This window comes from Morus notabilis, unplaced genomic scaffold (assembly GCF_000414095.1).
Source record: "Morus notabilis unplaced genomic scaffold, ASM41409v2 Scaffold355, whole genome shotgun sequence".
Taxonomy (NCBI): Eukaryota; Viridiplantae; Streptophyta; class Magnoliopsida; order Rosales; family Moraceae; genus Morus; species Morus notabilis.
The window spans coordinates 25,020-46,126 of NW_010360877.1; the positions used below are offsets into that span (position 1 = coordinate 25,020).

At 34.0% G+C, this 21,107-nt stretch overlaps 3 protein-coding genes across 3 annotated transcripts; all 3 read left to right on the forward strand.

The window, feature by feature from the left end:
- The first annotated feature begins 4,230 nt into the window (after positions 1–4,230).
- LOC21400547 (UV-stimulated scaffold protein A homolog) lies at positions 4,231–6,741 on the forward strand. The gene is made up of 2 exons (XM_010097447.2): positions 4,231–4,477; positions 4,898–6,741. The coding sequence occupies exons 1-2, from the start codon at positions 4,289–4,291 to the stop codon at positions 6,656–6,658; spliced, it is 1,950 nt and encodes a 649-aa protein (XP_010095749.1). The 5' UTR covers positions 4,231–4,288; the 3' UTR covers positions 6,659–6,741.
- Positions 6,742–9,482: 2,741 nt separating this feature from the next.
- LOC21411742 (uncharacterized protein At2g29880) lies at positions 9,483–10,434 on the forward strand. Its single transcript, XM_024165193.1, has 2 exons — positions 9,483–9,900; positions 9,976–10,434. The coding sequence occupies exons 1-2, from the start codon at positions 9,586–9,588 to the stop codon at positions 10,432–10,434; spliced, it is 774 nt and encodes a 257-aa protein (XP_024020961.1). The 5' UTR covers positions 9,483–9,585.
- Positions 10,435–17,024: 6,590 nt separating this feature from the next.
- Positions 17,025–19,554, forward strand: LOC21400548 (E3 ubiquitin-protein ligase SINAT3). The gene is made up of 3 exons (XM_024165188.1): positions 17,025–17,398; positions 17,943–18,326; positions 18,681–19,554. Exons 1-3 carry the CDS (start codon positions 17,201–17,203, stop codon positions 19,038–19,040), a joined length of 942 nt encoding a protein of 313 aa, XP_024020956.1. The 5' UTR covers positions 17,025–17,200; the 3' UTR covers positions 19,041–19,554.
- Positions 19,555–21,107: the final 1,553 nt, after the last annotated feature.

The following is a 21,107-nucleotide window of genomic DNA, read 5'->3' on the forward strand; positions in this document are numbered from 1 at the left end:
GAACCCTTGACTAGGTTGTGAGGAAGAAGAAGAAGACGAAGCCAAATTGGCTTGTGCTGAGACAAGAGACTTGTGATTTTTCTCACTCCGAGCATCTTGAGAAAGAAGAAGAGACTCAATTTCCTCAATAATAAAATCATCATTCCGAGCTTCAATAGTAAGAATAAACGTATCATACTTAAAGGATAATCCTTCAAAAATAGCATCTAAATGTTCTTTTTAAGAAAACAGATGGCCAACAAGACGTAACATACTAACACATTGACGATGTAGTAGATAGTCATTCATAGTCAAAAAATCTTTTCTTATGTTCTTGAGCTGAGTCTTGTACTGAGAAATCTTTGCATGAATCTGAGCAACATAGTAAAGATTGAGAGTATGCCATACCTGAGAAGAAGTCTCACAATCCACAACCCAAGCAAGAACTACTTCACTCATAGAAGAGAGAAGCCAAGAAACCAGCAATTGATCTTGTTGTTCCCAGTCTAAGAAGTCTGGATTTATCCGTCCAATAGCCTTATCTGCGGCAGTAAGAAACTTCAATGGCGGTGCACTCGATTCTGAAATGAAATCGAGAAGTTTGTGCCCTCGAATCGTAGAAAGGGCCAGTTTTCACCATGGAAGAAAGTTGGAATGATCAAGACGAATAGAGATTGGATGACTAAAAGAAACTGGAGCAAATTTGGCAAAATAACTCGAAGCTTCATCCATGGCAGTTTGAGTATTTCTCTCACCAGAATCGAGTCGCTATGATACCATATTAGGAGAAGAAAAGAATGTTTTATAAAGAATTGAGAGACTGAATTCTATTACCCAATTGTATGTACAATATTGGCTATAAATAGCTCGATCAACTTCTAACTAATCAAAACCATATCCACTTAGATTCTTACACGTGTACATAGCTCTAACAGCAAGCTTTAACAAACTCTAACAAACTCTCTAACTCACCAACTAATTAACTTCCCTAATACTTATCAATAAAAATTTTAAATATATCCTTACAAAATTTAATCTCAAATTATTTTATTTTTTTATATTGTTCTTTTGATCTTTTTCTATTAAATCTTATATTTTTAAATACACCTAATTGATTTTTTTCTCTAATTTATTCTTATGAAAACAATTTTTCTTTCAAATTGGTCCCTTCTAAAATATTCTTAGATATAATCTAAGCTATATAAAAAATGACCCATTAAAATATTTTTTCTCAAAATGTGTCCCTAATTAAGAATTGTTTTTCCAAACAATCATCTCAATTACGACTTTCTCACACATATATTTTCTCTAATTTGCCCTGTTGAAGTAATATGTATTTATTCAAATGTGCCCTATATACTTAAAGATCTTTTTTCCCCTTCTGACACTCGCATCTACTATTTTCTCATAGGTATTATGTACCTCATAAATAGTTTTCTTATCTAATTTACTTGTTAAAATCTTTTTTACTCAAATATGTTCAATAGTCTATACATATATACTACTCATCTAAAAATATTAGGAGTTGATTTTATTAGCATTTTTTTGGGGCGTTTGGTATGCAGTAATCTTAAGGATGGGAATGGGAATCTGCAATATTACCATGTTTGATACAAGAATTATAATTTTTAGATTCCCAGGAAAGTGAATACCATGGGATTCACTTTCCCCTCATTTTAAGGTAATTTGAATACCACCCAACATGGTGTTATTCAAATTTTCAGGAATCTCAAAATCATGGGAATCTTATTATTATTATTATTATTATTATTATTATTATTATTATTATTATTATTATTATTATTATTATTCTTATTCTTATTATTATTATTATTATTATTATTATTATTATTATTATTATTATTATTTTGCTGAAGCATTTCGTGTAATTGTCATCGAAAACTATTTATTCAACTATTTTCGTTTACTGATGTACAATCCGCGTTACTTTTTTTCTTTTTTAAGTCTTGTATTGTGTTTTTTATTATTATTTTTATTATTAATAATATTATTTTTTTATTAATATTATTATTATGGATCTTCTTCCATGTGAACAACCAAACACAGTAATGTAATATTCCTGGGAATTTGAAAAAGATTCCTGTATGGAACCAAACACAGTAATGTATTATTCTTAAGAATCATATTACCCTCTATCACTTTCCTGGGAATATGATTCCTGCATACCAAACGCCCCCTTTACGTTTTTAGTTTACAGCCCTCCTGAATCAAAATCCTGGCTCTGCCACTAGGTACTTCCATCATCCTTGTGATCGTAGCGACGTTGTTTGCATGCATTGAGTCGGTGGAGGATCATGCATGCTATGTCGGTTTATGAGACATTTTCAAGTCCCATCGGTCTAACGGATTTGGCTCGAGCCAGGCTCTTAGGCGTGACCCTTTTCTTTAAATATTCTTGTCGGGGTTAAAGTTCACAATTTAATAGACTCAACCTAGTTCAATCAGAGTGTTTTTTTTAGATATTTATTAGTTTTGTAACGTGTTCTGCACGTATTGCTGTGTTGGAGACATATGTAAAGTTTATTGTTTACCGAATGATAAGAAATTCATTTATATAATCATTTAAGGATTTTTAAATTTATAAATAACAATTGACAAAAAAATTAAGCAGAGATATATTTGAAGAAAATTATTTTAAGCAATCAAAAATAAAATAGGAACGCATACAAAAAAATTACTCTCATAAGAGTAAAGTGATGAACAATATATTTTTAAAAGCACATAAAAAATTAAAAATGTAAAAAAAATAAAGATAAAAAATAACAAAAGAAAAAAAGGAGAGAAATAAATGGATGGGCTGTCATGTGGCAACCACATAAAAAAGAGCTTTGGCTCTTTTATGTATTGTTAGATAATAGAAAAATATATAGTTTGCCATGGTTTTGTTAAGACCTATTATTTATATCATTCTAAATAATTGAATATCATGGCCTTTTATTTTTTCTTTATTAATTGAATGACAACTTATTTATTTTTGAGTGGAGTGACATAAATTATGCCCATGTTTGTTTCATTAGTTTAACGTAGTTTGAACAGTGAACATACAGTTTGAATTCGTATTTGATAAGCATTTAGCTCGAATTATATTCTTCATTTAAACTGAATTATAATGTCATACTTATAGTTTAGCTAAATATTATATATAATATTGAATTAATAATTACTAGTTGTTTCTATTACATAATATTATTAATTTTTTTAGTTAATAAAATTATTGTTTATGCAAAAAAAAAAATGTCCATTGAAATTAAAAGGAACTTTTATTCAAAATTATAGTAAACACGCAATTAAATATTTTGAATGATTTTAAAACACATTATTTACTTAAAAAAGAATTCTATTATTAGCTGATAAAAATTATAGAATATAATATATTTTATAAACTTAAGATGGTAAACAACAAATTATTTTAGTTAGTCAATAAATACCACATTCTTTACTATTTTTACCATTTTACCCATTACCTTTTTTTGAATGATTTTTCCCTTTTGTTAATTACAGTTAATACTAAACATTAAAAAGTATCTAAAATATAACATTAAAGCCTTATTTTTTTAACAATTCAAGTTATAACTCAAATTTTAATGTTACAGTATTTCTTCTCATAAAAATTTAAATTCAATTTTTTTTATTACAGTGCATTTTCTCACCTATACAACTCAAGTTCTGACTTGAGTTATGCATTTTTATTATTATTAGTATTATTATTATTATTGTTGTTTTATAACAATAGCATCAATTACTTCAAATAATTAGTATAATGATCCAATTACGAAATGCACTATCATATTTATTAATATAAATTTATCGTAAAAGTAAGAAAAAAAATAATCAAAATTACTGGAGACGTTTGGTTCATGGATTAAAATAATGTGATTAAAACTATTTTCGATTTACGTGTATTTTTTGTGAGAAAAAACACTGTAACGAACCATGAATCATGATTCAAATCATGATTTGAATCCTCCAACCAAACATCCCCTATATCCTTCAAATATATATTGTAAAAATGAAATAGTGGTAAGTTTTTAATTTCTAAATTTTATTCATTTACTGCAAAGAAAACTAATTTACAATTTTGGAACCTATGATTTATGTATTTATTTTTGGGACCTTCTCTGAAAGGTTGACCTGCCGGTTGGATTAGTTTCTAACGGATTATTGATTCTTAATCTAAAAAAAGTATTTATTTATTTTTCTCGAAGGACTAACCGACCTTATCGAGTCGAGTATTTGACCGAGCGAGCGAGAAAATACCGTGTTTGGCAAGAAATCGAAGTGGTGTACCATGGAAGACGAGAGAGCAGGGCGTGGAGCGAAGGTTAGGGTTCTGATTGAGAACGCCACCAATTCTACCGAACCAGACCTCGATCCCCGCCTCCTCAAAGCCATCAAATCCGTCGTCCGATGCTCCGATTCCGACCTCCGAATCGCCGCCCACACCCTCATGGACCTCATGAAACGCGACCATTCTCAGGTTCTTTATCTTTGTTGTTACATTTTCGAATTCTTCAATCCAATTGTTTATTTGTTTGTTTTGGAGTGGATTTTCTGTTTGGGATTGAGTCTGGTGATTGGGTCGAAATTCCAGAGTTAATTCGGTTTCGGATTGTTTTTCTTATCTCGTGTTTGGTTGCGGAGAAAATTCGAGGAAAGTTTACGACCTTTGAATTGATATTTGGATAGATTGCGAGTTTTTATTAGGAGAGAGAGTCGACAAACGTAAAATGTTGAACGAATTAAGTTGATTGAGTAGATTTGGTTGAGTGAATTCGTTGGCTTTAGGATGTAAATTTGTCTAAATTTCAATGTCTGCGTCTGTTTTTTAGGGTTAGGGTTGTCGGAGGGGATGGTCTTTTGCTAATGGAAGAATTGTGCCGGATAAATGTTTTTGCAGGTTCGGTACCTTTCTCTTCTCATAATTGACCAACTTTTCATGAGATCAAAGCTTTTTAGAAACCTTCTTGTTGAGAATATGGACAATCTGTTGAGTCTAAGTGTCGGGTTTCGGAGGAATCAGCCGCTCCCAGCCCCACCAGCCGTTGCAAATCGGCTGCGTTCGAAGGCGATTGAATTTTTGGAGAAGTGGAATGACTCGTTTGGGTTTCATTACAGGCAGCTCAGATTGGGGGTTGATTACCTCAAGAATACTCTCCGGTTCCAGTTCCCTGAACTACAGGCTAATGCGGCTCGGCTGCAGCAGGAGAGAAGAGAAAGGGAGAGGAAGTCCAAAGAGATCTTGCTCAACAAGTACGAGACTTTCAAGGAAAATTTTCCTTCGATGAAGGATGAAATACATTCTACGATTAATGAGATTGAAGAGTGTTTGGAAATTGTTCGTATCAGAGAGGAGCAGGTGCCGTTGGTTCCCTTGGATGAGGAGGATTTTGAAGAGTTTCGCAGCTCCGAGATGTGGCAGATACGTCTTAGTACTTTGGAAGAAGCGGAAAAGGTCCACGAGAATAACGACAATAAAGTGGTTTTTGATGCTCTGAGGGAGCTGTACAAGCTTGTAATGACAAAACATTTGGTATCAGTTCAAGAATGGATATCTGTCCTTGTGAGGGTTGAAGTGACTGACAACAAATTTAGAGATTCTGCTTTGAAAGAGCTTATTGATACGAAAAATTGTCTCCAATCGGTAAAGAAGAAGTGTGAAGAAGCGGGTTTTGCTCTTCGAAATACTGGAAATAATGATGAAGAAGATTTTTGGGAGGAGGGTAAAATCACATCCATCGAGAGTGGAGGGTCTGGTGCTCGCCATGAGAGAAATGAAGATCGTGCCGCTGTGTCAATATCTAATGAGGTAAAAAAGAAAGATCTGGCATCCAGTTGCAAAGAGCCTGGTGACAAGAAAATGCTTGGTTGTGAAGGTGGTGGATCTCAGTCTAACTCTTTGAAGAGTAAGCTTTTGGCTGAAGCCCCATTCGTTAAATGGGGCCCTCACTTGGACAACTGGGGTTCGAAGAGGGATGTGCTAGCTAACCAACGGGGTTTGGATCTTGAAGGTCACTGGGGTAGGGTGGACTATGATGCGGTTATTCCGGCAGAGAAAATTTCAGAATTAAGTGTTCAAGCTACTGTATATAAAGAAGACACAGTTGAAATTCAACCATGTCGTGCCCCTTTGAGCAAAGGTAGACTTTGTGAGCGAAGAGATTTGAGGGTGTGTCCATTTCATGGACCTATCATACCCCGAGATAATGAGGGTAAGCCAATTGATCAGGATCCCTCAAAGGATGAGACAAATTCAGCTGTAGGAAAGGATTTAGCAGAAAGGTTAGCAAGACAAGCTGTGAAGAATGTTCGTGAGAGAGAGAAAGAGGTGACAAGGAAAAGACAAATAGATAAACAGGAACTGCAGCATGCAAAGCGTGCAAAAGTACGGGAGCACAACGAATCAGTTTTAAAGGATGCTGCATTGGCTTCAACTTCAAGATCTGCAGCTATTGGAGAAGATATAGAAACAACTAATCGCAAAAACCCGATGGCCAGAAACAAGAAGCAGTCACTTTCGTCCATGCTGCGTAAGAAAGTTACAACTAAAGATAGGTTAGCACAGAGGCTGTTAAATGCCCGAGCTAGCGAGGGAACAGTATTTCAGCTCACTTTAGGCGAGGATGTAAGGTATAGAGAAGCCTTCCCAAATCAGTGGTAGAGTTTAATTCCCCCTCAAGTTTAACAATTTAAATTATTTTTAAACAGTAAAAAAGTATCTATTCTCTCTGTTCTTTACACTTATTAAACACAAATTTAAATTTTATTTATTGTTTAAATTAAAACTTTAACTATACATCTAAATATTAATTTAAATTACAATTTAAATCACACAGTTTGAATTTTTCTATTTAAATTAATAAAATTCAAACTAACAAACCAAACAGAACAGAAGTTAAATCTACTTCTGCAGATAGGATTGTCAAAAAACGGATTCAATTAAGTCAATAGAGACGTGTAAATACTTGCTTTCTTTGTTTCGCAACATAACTGCACAGATGTAATGGAAGAACTTGGATTAATTTTTGTTTTATACATCAAGAGTAGCTTTTCTTTCACCATTTCTGTAAAATATATCGAATTTTGTTCTTTGAATTCTTGCGGAAGATTTGTATGTAAGGAGACAAATACAAAGTTGATATATTAGGCACGTTTAGAATTTATTTTAAAATGATTTTTGCCGTGTTTGGAATTATGGGTTAATTTTAATAATATCACTCTTAAATAAATGATTATTAATTTTAGCATTATTTTTATATACTTTCACAAAATGAATAAATCATTTTAGAACGAGTTCTAAATGCGCCATTTGTGTTTTGTATGAAAATAAAAATAAAAACGTTTTCAATTTCAGATAGAAATTATTTTTGAAAATGCGTTTGGTAGTTTTATCAAGAGATTGTTTTCAGTATAAAAAATTTTATTAATGTCTCTTTTTCTGCTCGAGAGAGAATAAAACGAAAATAAAAAATAAAAAACGACTATAAGTCGTTTGTTTTTCATTGCTCTCACATTTTATATTAAACAAAAAAATTATTTTTATTTCTGTTTTTTATCTTTAATTGTAACAAACGTTATTTTAAAATTATTTTTATTTTTTCTTTCTAAAAAATGTAAAAAATAAAAATAAGAATAATTTTAAATAACTATGGGGTTGTTCGGTTTATCCGGTTTACTCGAGAAAGCCCACTCGAGTTATGATTCCAAGCCCAAGTTCACGTTCGGAGAAGAAAAACTCGAAATGGAACTCAAAAATTTTTTCGAGTTATTACCCGGTTTTTGAGTTTACCTTCCCCCTGCCACTTGAGTTATTTTTCTGCACATCTACAGTGCAGATTCCTGCACTTCCCGTTGCAAGCTTTGTTCTTTCTCAGCTTTTCTACACTGCAATCACGTGGTTCTCCTGTATCCTTGATTCGAAACCGGGTTTAGTCCTCCAACCTTCATCGATTTCTGAAGCCCTCAATCCGTTGCCCTATTTTCCCCCAATCTCCGGATTTCGAATCCGCCGCAGACACCATCGACCCCCCTTCCGCATGTACCGTCACCCCCTTCCTCTACCATTGTCGTCTACTGTTACCCCTTCAAAACGGGGAGATTTGTTGGGACAACGTCGGTGCGGCGACCTAGGTGGGTAAACCTCCTCCTTCGATTGGCAAAAAAAAAAAAAAAACATTTGTAGTTAAATTTTTTGGTGATTTCAGCCTCTAGATTTCATCGGATCACTTGTATTTTGGAACCCTTTTTTGTTAGTTTCTGAAAAAAAAAACCAACATGTTCTTCTAGATGGCATCTCTGTGAACCTACGTTGGCATTTCCGGTGATTTTTTCATATGCTTTCAGCCTCTATACTTCATCGAGCACTAGTATGTTGGACCCCTGTTTTGTAGTTTCTGGAAGAAAAACTTTAACTGTTTCCAGTGATTTCTCTTCTAGATTGCATTGAGATATCAGTTCACCCACTGCCATTTTTTTTGGCTATGTTCGTATTGTGTAAAAACCAGTGGCTGTTCTGGTATTTTTTTAGTGTTTTCAGCCTTTATACTCCATCGGGGCACTAGTCTGTTGCAACCCCTTTGAGATTGTGGAATATGTCATTTGCATTTTGATGTGCCCTGTTGATCTCTAACAGTCCTAAATGTTTGCCGGTCACCAATTTACCCATCTTCACCCTACCGTAAGCTAGTTTCTGGAAAAAAAAAACAGAAACTGTTTCTAGTGATCTCTCTTCTATATTGCATCCAGAGAACAGTATCTAGAGGGCCTTTTTTGCCTATGTTGGTAATGTTGGAAAAACAGTGGCTTGTGCTGGTTATTTTTTTGGTGCTTTCAGCCTCTATACTTCATCGGGGCACTAGTTGTTGGAACCTCTTTTTGTTCAGTTTCTGGAAAAAAAACCATAACCTGTTTCCGGTGATTTCAGCGTCTAGACTTCATCAAACGCTGTGAATGCTTATGTCCACACACACCTGCTAGGTTAGCTACATTACGTACCTTGTTCATCTGTTAAGAATGTTCTCTGTGTGCATCATTCTATACTTACATTATTTGGCATCGTTTTTGAATATTCTTTTCATATGTACATTTGTAAATCCTGTTGTGCAGTTTCTGAAAAAGAAAACAGAAACTGTTTCTGGTTTTTTCAGTTTCTAGATTGCAATTCTCCGTGGCTATGATGATATAATTGTATTTAATGGCCTAGTCCCGTATGTCGAGTGATATTCTGTGGCTGGGTTAGTGGTTGGTTGCCGGTTTATCCCATTACTCTTCGTTGGTATGGTTGCTTTAATTCACTTTCAATGCCTTGCTTGATCAATATGGAGACATTAGCTAAACCTTAGGCAGCATATTGGTTGCCGGTTTATGCATAACATCATGGCATAAAGTGTATGAGAAACCTACCAGTAAGAGTAATTGAACATAAACCTTGGTAGCCTAACTGTCCTAGCCTTGGATAATGCTCCATAATAGGACGATGACTGGCCTTTACACAAATCTGAGCCTCCTTCCAACATCCGAGCTCATTAAATGAATTTTGTATGCTATGTACATACGTATTGCTGCCATTATGGTATTGTCAATACATAGATGGCGAGAAGGAGAGATAGAGATGTAAATTGGAGCCCGGAAGCCGAGGAACAACTGCTTAAACGGCTAGGTGAGTTCAATTTATTGAACTCTGTAGGTACCACCCCTCACCGAGATAAATACACACAATGGGCGGCGGAGCTAAGTGAGCATTTTACCGTTCCCCTAACTTGGGACAAAGTCAAACAAAAAGCCAGTAGACTGAAGAAAACGTTTGATGCTGAGTTTCTACTTCGCACTACCACCGGACTTGGATGGGATCCGATTCAAAAGAAACCCACTTGCACTGACGAGTATTGGCTGCAATTTATCAGTGTAAGTTTCTAATAGTATATGTCATTTACAGAAATATGACACCTGTTGTATTAATATTTGTTGCTCCATTTACAGATCCATCCCGAGGTTGAAAGGGCGAGGAAGAAGCCCTTGTTGGATTACGATCTATATTATTGCGCGTTTGCCAATACTCGGGCAAATGGGGCCTTTGAGTATGGTCAAGATGATGCTCCACCACAACATAGGTCCGGCAGCCCAACTGAGCGAGGAACAACTAGTTTCAACGACGGTGACGATGTTCCGCCTACAGATAGAAGACATGGCATGCATAGAGAAAGCCGCGGACAACATGAACACTCACCACCGCGAGAAGTATGTCGACGGTCAAGTCGTAGCTCTCGTAGAGCGTCGCCTAGCTATATGGAGCGTGCCGTGGATCGCCTCGTGAATTCGATAGAAACAAGCAGTCGGTCGCGCGGTGTAAGTGCATCTGCGAACATGTCGGCTCAGATTGAAAACATTCAGGATCAATGCATGGATTTATTGGCAACGTTGGACATCTTTCAGGAATAGTATCTCTTCATGTTCAACTTAATGACTATGGAGCCTAGGTGGCAGAGTCCATTCCTGCATATGCCAGAACACCATCGGCTTGTGTGGATTCAGCAGACGATGGAGCAGTGTACCGGACAACAAGTTGCTCTTCTGCCGCCACAACAAATGCCTTCGGCCTCGTACTTTCAGCCGAACACGCAAGCGACCCCTGCACACAGCAACACATTCGGCCAGCCCACTTCCCCATTTCAACCATTCATGCCACCGTTCTCGAGACCCAACTACACAATGCCACGTGGAGGGGATGGTTCTTCGCATATGTGATATTGTTATTTGATTCGTTTTATTTGTTACCACCATTCTAGAGACTTCATTGAACATGCTATTTTTTATGGTTCGAATTCCTTTATTGTTTTTCGTTTTTAGTACTAATTGAGTAATTCTTATTAGATTGCGGCACATTTGGTTGAGGATTTGTTACTTAATGCAAGCTTATTTATGCAATTATTTATGCAAGAGTATGTTTAATATGCACTTTTTAACTTTACACATACGATTTGCATTTTTATAACTTTATGCTTCATTATTCTGAAAATTTGACAGGGATGGATATAGGTGGGAATTCTAATCCGTTGGGTTCTAATGAATCGGACTACGACAGTGATGATAATTTTTTCATGCAAGTTGTCGCTGCGGCGACTACGCTATGTGTTGGATTTATATACAGACAACATTCTCGCCGAAGGCACGCTTCTGGTTGAGGCGGTGCACTTAGGGTGCAGTATTATTTGGAACGTAGTCCAACAGTGATGTATGACAAAGTCCGTATGAGTAGTGATGCGTTCTTGCGACTAAGTTTTATCCTTGAGGAAAGGGGCTTACTGTAACCAACTGTCCACCTAAATGTTGATGAGCAATTATTTATATTCCTAACTATATTATGTCAGAACCAAACTAACAGGGAGGCGCATGACACTTGGCAACGATCTGGATCGACGGTGTCTGAGTACTTCACCAAAGTTCTTGTGGCGGTATGCAAACTGAAGCAGGACTTCATTTTACATCCAGATTTCCAAACCGTTGACCCAAGGATTGTGTTGGAGCACTTGACGGTACTCACATCCCATGTGTTCCCCCTCGTGAAACTGCTGAACTTTACAGAAATAGGAAGGGGTTTTTTTCACTTAATGTGCTTGCCGTGTGCACTTTTGATATGAAATTTACGTACATGTTATCTGGATGGGAGGGTTCCGCACACGATGCGCGAGTATTAGCTGCTGCTTTAGAATCCGCACGCAAAAGATTCTCGACACCGCCACTAGGTCAGCCTACAATGATTTTATATGTACACTGATATTTCAAATACTTCATCTGCACGCTTATTTATTAATTAATATACGAACAAGTGTAGGAAAATTTTACCTCGTCGACTCAGGGTACGCTAACAACGGATGCTTCATGGCACCATATCGGGGGACAACGTATCAATTGCAAGAGTATAGGGCTCGCCGTGAAAGAGGATTCCACAGTGAACGTGAGCTTTTCAACTACACCTACTCTTCACTGCGTAATGTCATTGAAAGAACATTTGGTGTGTGGAAGGCTAGATTTCGTATTTTGAGAACCATTAATCGTTACCCCATGACCAAACAAGTTATGATTCCAGTAGCGTGTGCTATAATACATAATTTTATCTACATGTACCGTAATGGGGACAGGCTATTGGACCAATACTCACAAGATGGCGTTCCGGTTGCAGACATTGATCCACCGAATATTGATGAGGACATTAACGACAATACTAACCATGAGGGTCAACTATTGGAGTCTAATGCAGAAGTTGACATGAATGCTTTAAGGGATGCAAGGGCGCATACAATGTTGGCAGTGTACTGGAACCGTCGTGCACGCTAATGCCCTCGTTCATTGTTGTCTTTTTAAACTTAAATATGTATTTTTGTTGTCTTTTTGAATTTAATTAAAATGAAAACTGAACTTGTACTTGTTATTTTTATTATTTTTTTGTTTTTATAATTACAAGTAATTTATTACAATAAAACATAATAAAGGCGGAAAAATAAAAAAATTGTAAAAAAATTGAATAAAAATATTGGAGGAGAAAAAAAGGATATTCACTATTCACAACTCAAGTTTTATCACAAACAAACACAAACTCAAAAAATTCTTAACTCAAACCATAACTCAAGTATACACAAACAAACGCAAACTCAAGTTACAACTTAAACTCAAATTATAACTCAAATTCAACTCAAACTCAACTCAAAAACTTAACTCAAAAATACTTACAAAAGAACAAGCCCTGTGTTGCTTGTGAGAAGCCACAAATCTTGTCAATAAGACCATTATGACGGGGCTGTCCTTATCTTCAAATGGAGAACATTATCACGCGGTTCTTGTGATTGTGAATAAGAAAGTTTATATGAGATTTGATGTTGCTCTTTTAAGTTTCAAGCTTGTGTCAGCCATGTTCTTTTGTCAAAAAAACTTAAAAAAAGACAACTTAAGTTTCAATTTTATTTAAGTTTACGTTCTTTTAAGTTTTAATTTTATTTAATTTTACTCAATTTTATTCAAGTTTTAATTTTAACTCAAATTATAACTCAAATTCAATTCAAAAAATGCACTCAAATTACACTCTAAAAGAACAACTACTCAAGAATAACATATGGCCATGAGAGTGGCTCAAACGTCCGCTTCAACTACTCTTTGGGATGGCTACTTCATGGCACAAACGATATCTACTCGAAGTAACTTTTTATCCAAGACATCTGTTATGTCATCATTCCCTCAAAACAGACAAACTTATCTAAGAATCATGACCATTATACGTTGATGCATCCCATGCTACGCGAAAATAAAATATTCTTTTAAAAGTAATTATATGGAGTCTCAATTCAAGTTTATTACTCAAATAATAATATTTACCTTTCAATTGAAAAATATATATATACATAAATCATTACAAGGATTAATATAAAAAATATCATAAATTGTATATTAAATCTCATTTTGGCCTCTAACATTTAAAACACCTTTAAAACTAATCATGGTTTATCTTGATATGACAAGGTATCATGTGCCCCATCGTCTCTTTAAGTTATGGTAAAATGGACATTTTAGTGGCTTTTTGTGTAAGATTAACTTATTGAAAAAGTATTTGGGATGATTTTCATATTTTTTTTCTTGGTACATTCTAAGCTTGTTCATTTGTATTTTTTGAGTTATGGTGACTTGAACTCAAATCTTGATTTGAGTTAAAGTATATTTGAATATGATTTAAGTTGGGATTCTAATTGAGTTTGTGTTTGAATGCGCACATTTTGAATTATGGTTTGAATTGAGAATCTATTTGAGTTTATGTTTGGGTGGGTCAAAACTTGAATTTGTATTTGGATAGTATTTTAATAAAAACTCAATGGTGATGGAAAATTTTAATAGGGTGTATGGGTGGGGTTTTATTCATCTATTCGTTGTGAACGCATAGGAAAAAAAATCATCTCAATCGAAATTACAACGAAAAAGTTATGACATTTTTAAGAATAAAAAAATATTATTTATTAACTTGAATTTGAGTTTAGGAATTTAAGTTGAAGGGGGGACTTGAACTTGCCGTTCATTTTACCGATTCGAGTTTTGCTACAGTAAAAAAACTCTCAGAAATAATCACATCTAACTTTTTTATTATAATAAAAAGTTCTCACATAAAGTCACATCTCAACTTGAATTAAAAACTCGAATCAACGAACTAAATGAGTCCTTAACCACTCAAATTTTACAAAAGAACATGAATTTGAATAAAGTTGTAATTTGAGTTTAATTTTTTTTTTTGAGTTTGGTGCAAATGAACAAGCCCTCTATTTGACGTGGGGACACAATTTTTTTTTTTTCTCTAATCGAATAAGGTTCTAATGGCATGTATAACCCATTTTAATAATCTAACTGCCTACCTTACATAACTAAGGTATTGTCAACTAACAAAAAGATTAACTTCGTTAGAAACAATAGATCAAAATCAGCTTTATGACGTTTTAAACGCCTTTGAGCAAAGTGACATTCAATTAAAAGTTTGGGGATTATTTTTTAGATTAACCCAAAAGCTACTTAAACAAAAATATTCAGCGTCAACAATCAGACAACAGATAAGCTTTAATATAACTAGCATCTCTTTTTCCTTTATTCTTTTTAATGATCAAGCAAAGGAAATAAAAAAAAAAAATTGAAGAAAGTGATCTTCACCAAGTAAATCAACGAAAAAAGCGCATCAAGCAAGCTGTTTTGGCAGAGTAAAATAACTAATAGAAGAAAGGAGAAAAAAAAACAAGAAAAATTAAAAAGTGCAAATGATTAGTGTCCTAATTCTTCTCGGCCAGGACTGAAAATCTCAGGCCAGGCCACTAACACCACTTGGTCCCATTTTTCTTTTCTTTCTTGTTGGGACACTAACACTATGTTTGGTAGGAAAGAAAGTAGAAGGAAGGAAGAAGATTGTGAGATTTTGAGAGAGAAAATAGAAATGTAAGTTGTTTGATGGAAGAGAAAATGAAGTGAGAAATATACATGTGGGTCCCACTATTTTTTTTTCTCACAAGTAGGCGGAAAATGAAATAAAAAAAGGGGACAACTAATTAAAGTGAGTAAAGTTACTAATTTACTATTTTCTCCATCAACATCCAAGTAAAAAATTTAAGGGCATAAAAGTAATTTATGAATAAAATTTTTTCTTTCCTCCTAATTTAACTTTCAATACCAAACAAGTGAAAGTAACCTCATTTTCTTTCCATCTTCTCGTACTAAACAACATAAAAAAAAATCAATTTCCTTTCTATCATTGCTATTTTCTATCACTTTCATATTTTCTTTTTATCCTATTTTCTTTCTTTCCTACCAAACATAGCATAAGGGCATATTTGGTTAATAAATTTAAACCATTGATTTTAATTTTGCTATGATAGTGTTTTCTTCTCTTAAAAAATTTAAATTAAAAAAATTTCTATCAAAAATTTCTGTCAATAAATCAGAATTAATGACTTAAACTAACAGATGAGTCTTAGGGTTCAAATTTTTTCGGTAGAACACTGGGTTCAAATTTGGGCATAGATAATTGAGCTCTTGACAAGGCAATCTGCAGATACATATTTTTCATATCGCCCACAATGTAATGCCAGAAGTGCAAAAGTATGATAAAAGGATAAATTGGGACCCTACAGGGCAGACAAAGTAAAGCAAGTCGTCCATTGCAAATAATTAGTCCAAAACTAACGCGCACCAAATGGCAAATACACCCCATAGCCAATTAGCCACCTCATTTGTCACCCCTTTGCTTTGACCCAGCGGCGGACGGAGGTGAGGCCCGGGGGCATATGCCCCCTGGATTTTTGATAGTTAAATTTTAGAAGACATTTAATAAGAGTATTCATATCATGATTTGAATAATAGTTTATAGTTCATTACAGTATTTTTTCTTACAAAAAATACACGTAAATAAAAAATTATTCTAATATCATGATTCTAATCAATAAACCAAACGTTTCCTTAGTGTATGTTTTTTCAAAACTTTTTTATATATGCCCTCCTTATCAATAAAAATTTCAAATATATATCCTCACAAAATTTAATCTCAAATTATTTTATTTTCTTATATTGTTCTTTTGATCTTTTTCTATTAAATCTTATATTTTTAAATGTACCTAATTGATTTTTTTCTTTAATTTGTTCTTACGAAAACAATTTTTCTTTCAAATTAGTCCTTTCTAAAATATTCTTAGATATAATCTAAGCTATATAGAAAATGACCCATTAAAATATTTTTTCTCAAAATGTGTTCCTAATTAAGATTTTTTTTTTTTAAAAAAAATCCTTTCAATTACTACTTTCTCACACGTACATTTTCTCTAATTTACTCTTATTGAAGTCATATGTATTTATTCAAATGTGTCTTACATACTTAAAGATCTTTTTTTTTCCTTTTGACACTCACAATTACTATTTTCTCAGAAATGTTATGTACCTTCTAAATATTTTTTCTTATCTAATTTACTAATTAAAATCTTTATTACTCAAATATGTTGAGTAGTCTATACATATATACTACTTATTTAAACGTATTAAGAGTTGATTTTATTAGCATTTTTTACGTTGACTACGTCATTGCTTTGACCCACATTTTTTTTTTCCATACCGAATTAAGGGTTAACAACAGGAAAAAAAAAACAAAACAAGAAGACCATTTTCTTTACCTCTCGCTGCTATAAATAAAATTACACCTATAAACAATGCTTGTTTTAGAATTAATCCCTATTAACATATTTTTGTTTCCCCTTTGGCATTGTCACTGTCAGTGTTATTTTTGAGGTGACCAATCAAATTTCAAATAAAACAAACAAATAAATGAGCTTGCAAATCAAATTAAAAATCGGCTGGAAAATTGAAACTCGCTGAGAAAATAGATTCCTTGGAGGGTCGACCGCGACCTACTTTTTTTTACCAGTGTCCAAATCCAAAAGAAAGAAAAGCCCCTCTTTTGAGGTACTAAAAAAAAAAAGTAAAAAAAAAAAAAAAAAAAAAAAAAAGAAGCAATTCATAAAAATAGTTTCATTTTTATTTTCTTTTTCCCCCCTTTATTACTTAGGCACATTGAGATCAAATTATTTCATTCTTCTTCCAATCATTTTCCGGAGAAGAGGAATCATACCCACCAAAGAAAAACTGATAAATTTTCATTTTTGCTTCGTTTGAAATTCTGGGTTGCGTCTATTTTGCGGAAATGGAATCCCCGAGCCCTGAAAGCGTGGCCTCGTCGGAGTTTTTGGACGAAGATGCGATCCAGAGCCGTTGCCACCAGTTTGTCTCAGTTCCAAAGCATCAGATTCAGAAGCCAATCACCACCACCACCACGACCAGTGTCTACAAGCTTCTAGAATGCCCCGTCTGCTCCAATTCCATGTACCCTCCCATCCACCAGGTCTCTCATTATATTTATTTTTGCATTTTTTTTTAATTTTTCTGTATTATATTTCTCTGTTTTCTCTTTTGCCCATGTTGTTTTTCTTGATTTTGTCTTATTTTTTGTTTGTTTCTGTTAGCAACGATTTTTTTTAAATTAAAATTACTATAGTTGTTATTTGCTTGTGGGCTTTTAATTGCATGGACCATTGTGTTTGTGAGACAATAGTGGTTGATTTCTTCCTTTTTTTTCTTTTTTTTTTTTTTGAGAATTTGGATTTTGGGGTTCTTTTAGGGGTTGGAAGGCCTTTCATGATTTTAAGGAAAGTCAGGATTTTTATTGGGGAATTTTGAGATCTTCATTTTTTGTTTTATGTGTTAAAAGATAGATTAGTTTCAATCTCATACATTATTTTTGCAACTAGGATGTTATTCAAAATCTCTTTGGATCCTTAACTTTGAAAAATATTTGATGATATTTGTTTCAATTATTGAAGCTTCTGGTTGAATTTTGTTCAGCTTAGAATTATAGCTGATATCTTGAAAAATATTTGCTTCTGCAGTGTCACAATGGGCATACTCTTTGTTCTGCCTGCAAAACTATACACAACCGATGCCCGACTTGCAAACTTGATCTTGGTGACATAAGGTGTTTGGCACTGGAAAAGGTGGCTGAATCACTTGACATGCCTTGCAAGTATTTAGCTCTTGGGTGTCCGGAGATATTCCCCTATTACAGTAAAATCAAACATGAGCTTGTTTGTAATTTCAGACCCTACAACTGCCCGTACGCTGGATCAGACTGCTCCGTTGTTGGTGATATACGGTTCCTTGTTTCTCATCTACGCGATGATCACAAGGTGGATATGCATTCTGGCTCCACTTTTAACCATCGTTACGTCAAGGCTAATCCCCGTGAAGTAGAAAACGCTACATGGATGTTAACCGTAAGTACCAATCTCTCTCTTCTGTCCCATTCTTATGAAGGATTAAGAATTTGATTTGGGATATGTTGCAAAAATTATCAAATGGCTATTCTCATTATGTTATAATGTGGTCATATTGACTTTAAGTTGTATTGTTACGACGGTTCCAAGTTATGATAATGCATTGATATGACTAAATGAGTTGTGACCTTGTGGCACGTTGGCACAAGCAAGATTTATGTTTTTGTTTTCCATTCTTTAAGTTTGATTTAAGAGCCACTTGTTACTTTAGTCACAGAATTGCAAGTCGAACTCTTTTTATTTTGCTGACGGGGAAATAGTTGTCTTTATCTGCGCTGCTTTTGCTTTTGGTAGGTCTTCCATTGTTTTGGTCAATATTTCTGTCTCCATTTTGAAGCCTTCCAAATCGGGATGGCTCCTGTCTACATGGCCTTTCTCCGTTTCATGGGAGACGAGACAGAAGCTCATAACTACAGCTACAGCCTCGAGGTTGGGGGAAATGGCCGAAAGCTTATCTGGGAAGGCAACCCTAGAAGCATTAGGGATAGCCACAGGAAGGTCAGAGACAGCCATGATGGCCTCATAATACAACGCAACTTGGCCATCTTCTTCTCTGGAGGAGAAAGGAAAGATCTCAAGTTGCGAGTTACGGGGCGGATATGGAAAGAACAACAAAACCCGGAAGGGGGAACCTGCATACCGCTGTGCACTTAGCGTGCTTGTTTGTATATCTGTCTCTCTTCTGTATGTGTCCTGAACAATCTATTCAAGTGGTTCTGGACATTGCTGGATTACCTTTGTTATGTTTCCATCATTTTGGTATATACAACGTCAACATGTGAAGCTTCCAGTTTTCCTTATAGCTGATAAAATATGGAAACTTGACTTTTATGATGTTTTTAGAATTAAATATGCGTGTATGGATTAGATGTATATCTATGTGGAACGAGGCAATTTTCTATTAGTAGGTATTTTCAAACGTTTGAGTCGGGTGGAGTAGAGGAACGAGGAGAGGAGAGGAAAACAGAAAACAGAAACAGAAGTAAATTCGGGTGTACACCAAATCATTAAAACTTATTAGCTCATTGGTAAATTCTTTGCTTACCAGTTAGTTTCCTATCTTTTTTTTTTCGCTTTTTGTGTGTGTGTGTGTAAATTCATATGGAAGAATCCACGTTAAAATATATAACGCAGTCCTCACTTTGGGGGAGAATTGAGTTTCGAATGGGGGTCTTTTTTTTTTTTTTTTTTTTTTTTTTTTTTTTTTTTTTTAATTCTATCATAATTTAATAAAAAATATATGTAGTTCTTTTTAATACAATGAAAATCTTAAGAACAATAAATTAGTGTGCCTGTATGTGCACAATTCATTTTTTTCCTTAATACAATGAAAATCTTAAGAACAAAAAATTAGTGTGCCTGTATGTGCACAATTCATTTTTTTTAATACAATGAAAATCTTAAGAACAATAAATTAGTGTGCCTGTATGTGCACAATTCATTTTTTTCCTTAATACAATGAAAATCTTAAGAACAAAAAATTAGTGTGCCTGTATGTGCACAATTCATTTTTTTTAATACAATGAAAATCTTAAGAACAATAAATTAGTGTGCCTGTATGTGCACAATTCATTTTTTTCCTTAATACAATGAAAATCTTAAGAACAAAAAATTAGTGTGCCTGTATGTGCACAATTCATTTTTTTTAATACAATGAAAATCTTAAGAACAATAAATTAGTGTGCCTGTATGTGCACAATTCATTTTTTTTCTTAATACAATGAAAATCTTAAGAACAAAAAATTAGTGTGCCTGTATGTGCACAATTCATTTTTTTTAATACAATGAAAATCTTAAGAACAATAAATTAGTGTGCCTGTATGTGCACAATTCATTTTTTTCCTTAATACAATGAAAATCTTAAGAACAAAAAATTAGTGTGCCTGTATGTGCACAATTCATTTTTTTTAATACAATGAAAATCTTAAGAACAAAAAATTAGTGTGCCTGTATGTGCAAAATTCAAACTTTTTTGCTACTGTATTTTCCAATAAAAATTTGAATTCGTGTTCAAATTTTCTGTTTGAATCAAGCATGTCTAGTATTAAATGTGGAAATTGGAAAAGGAAGGGAGTTCAAAAAATGCTGTTTGTTGCCGATTTACCATCTCTATTATCTATTATGAAGAGGTGACGTTGCAGAAAAACAGCATTATAACTGGACAACGACAACTTCTTAAAAACGACATATGCACAAGAAAACGACAGCAAAACAAAAGCTACAATAAATGGAGCGTAATGCTGGGTGCGTTTGGAATTGGTTCTAAAACGTTTTTGTTTTTTGTATGAAAATGAAAATGAAAACGTTTACGTTTTCATTTTGGAATAATTTCTGAAAATACATTTGGTAGTTTTATTCTGAAATTGTTTTCAGTTTAAAAAAAAAACTAAAATTGCGTTTGGTTTTACATTTTTAAAAACATGTAATAATATTTAAAATAATATATTAAATAATTAATAAACTCAATCAGATTCTCAAGATGACAAACGACACAAATCTAACAAAACTAATCCAACAAAACGGCATAAATCCAACAAAACGACACAAATCCAACAAAATAAATCCAACCAAACGGCACAAATGCAATAAAACGACACAAACCCAAGTTGCTCGAGCAAAAAACCAACAACAACATAAGCAGAGTTCTCAGCTGCAGAAAAACCAAGCTTGGCCTCTTTAAGGAACTCTGAGCAAAACCCAGAATCAGATATGCAATCCCTC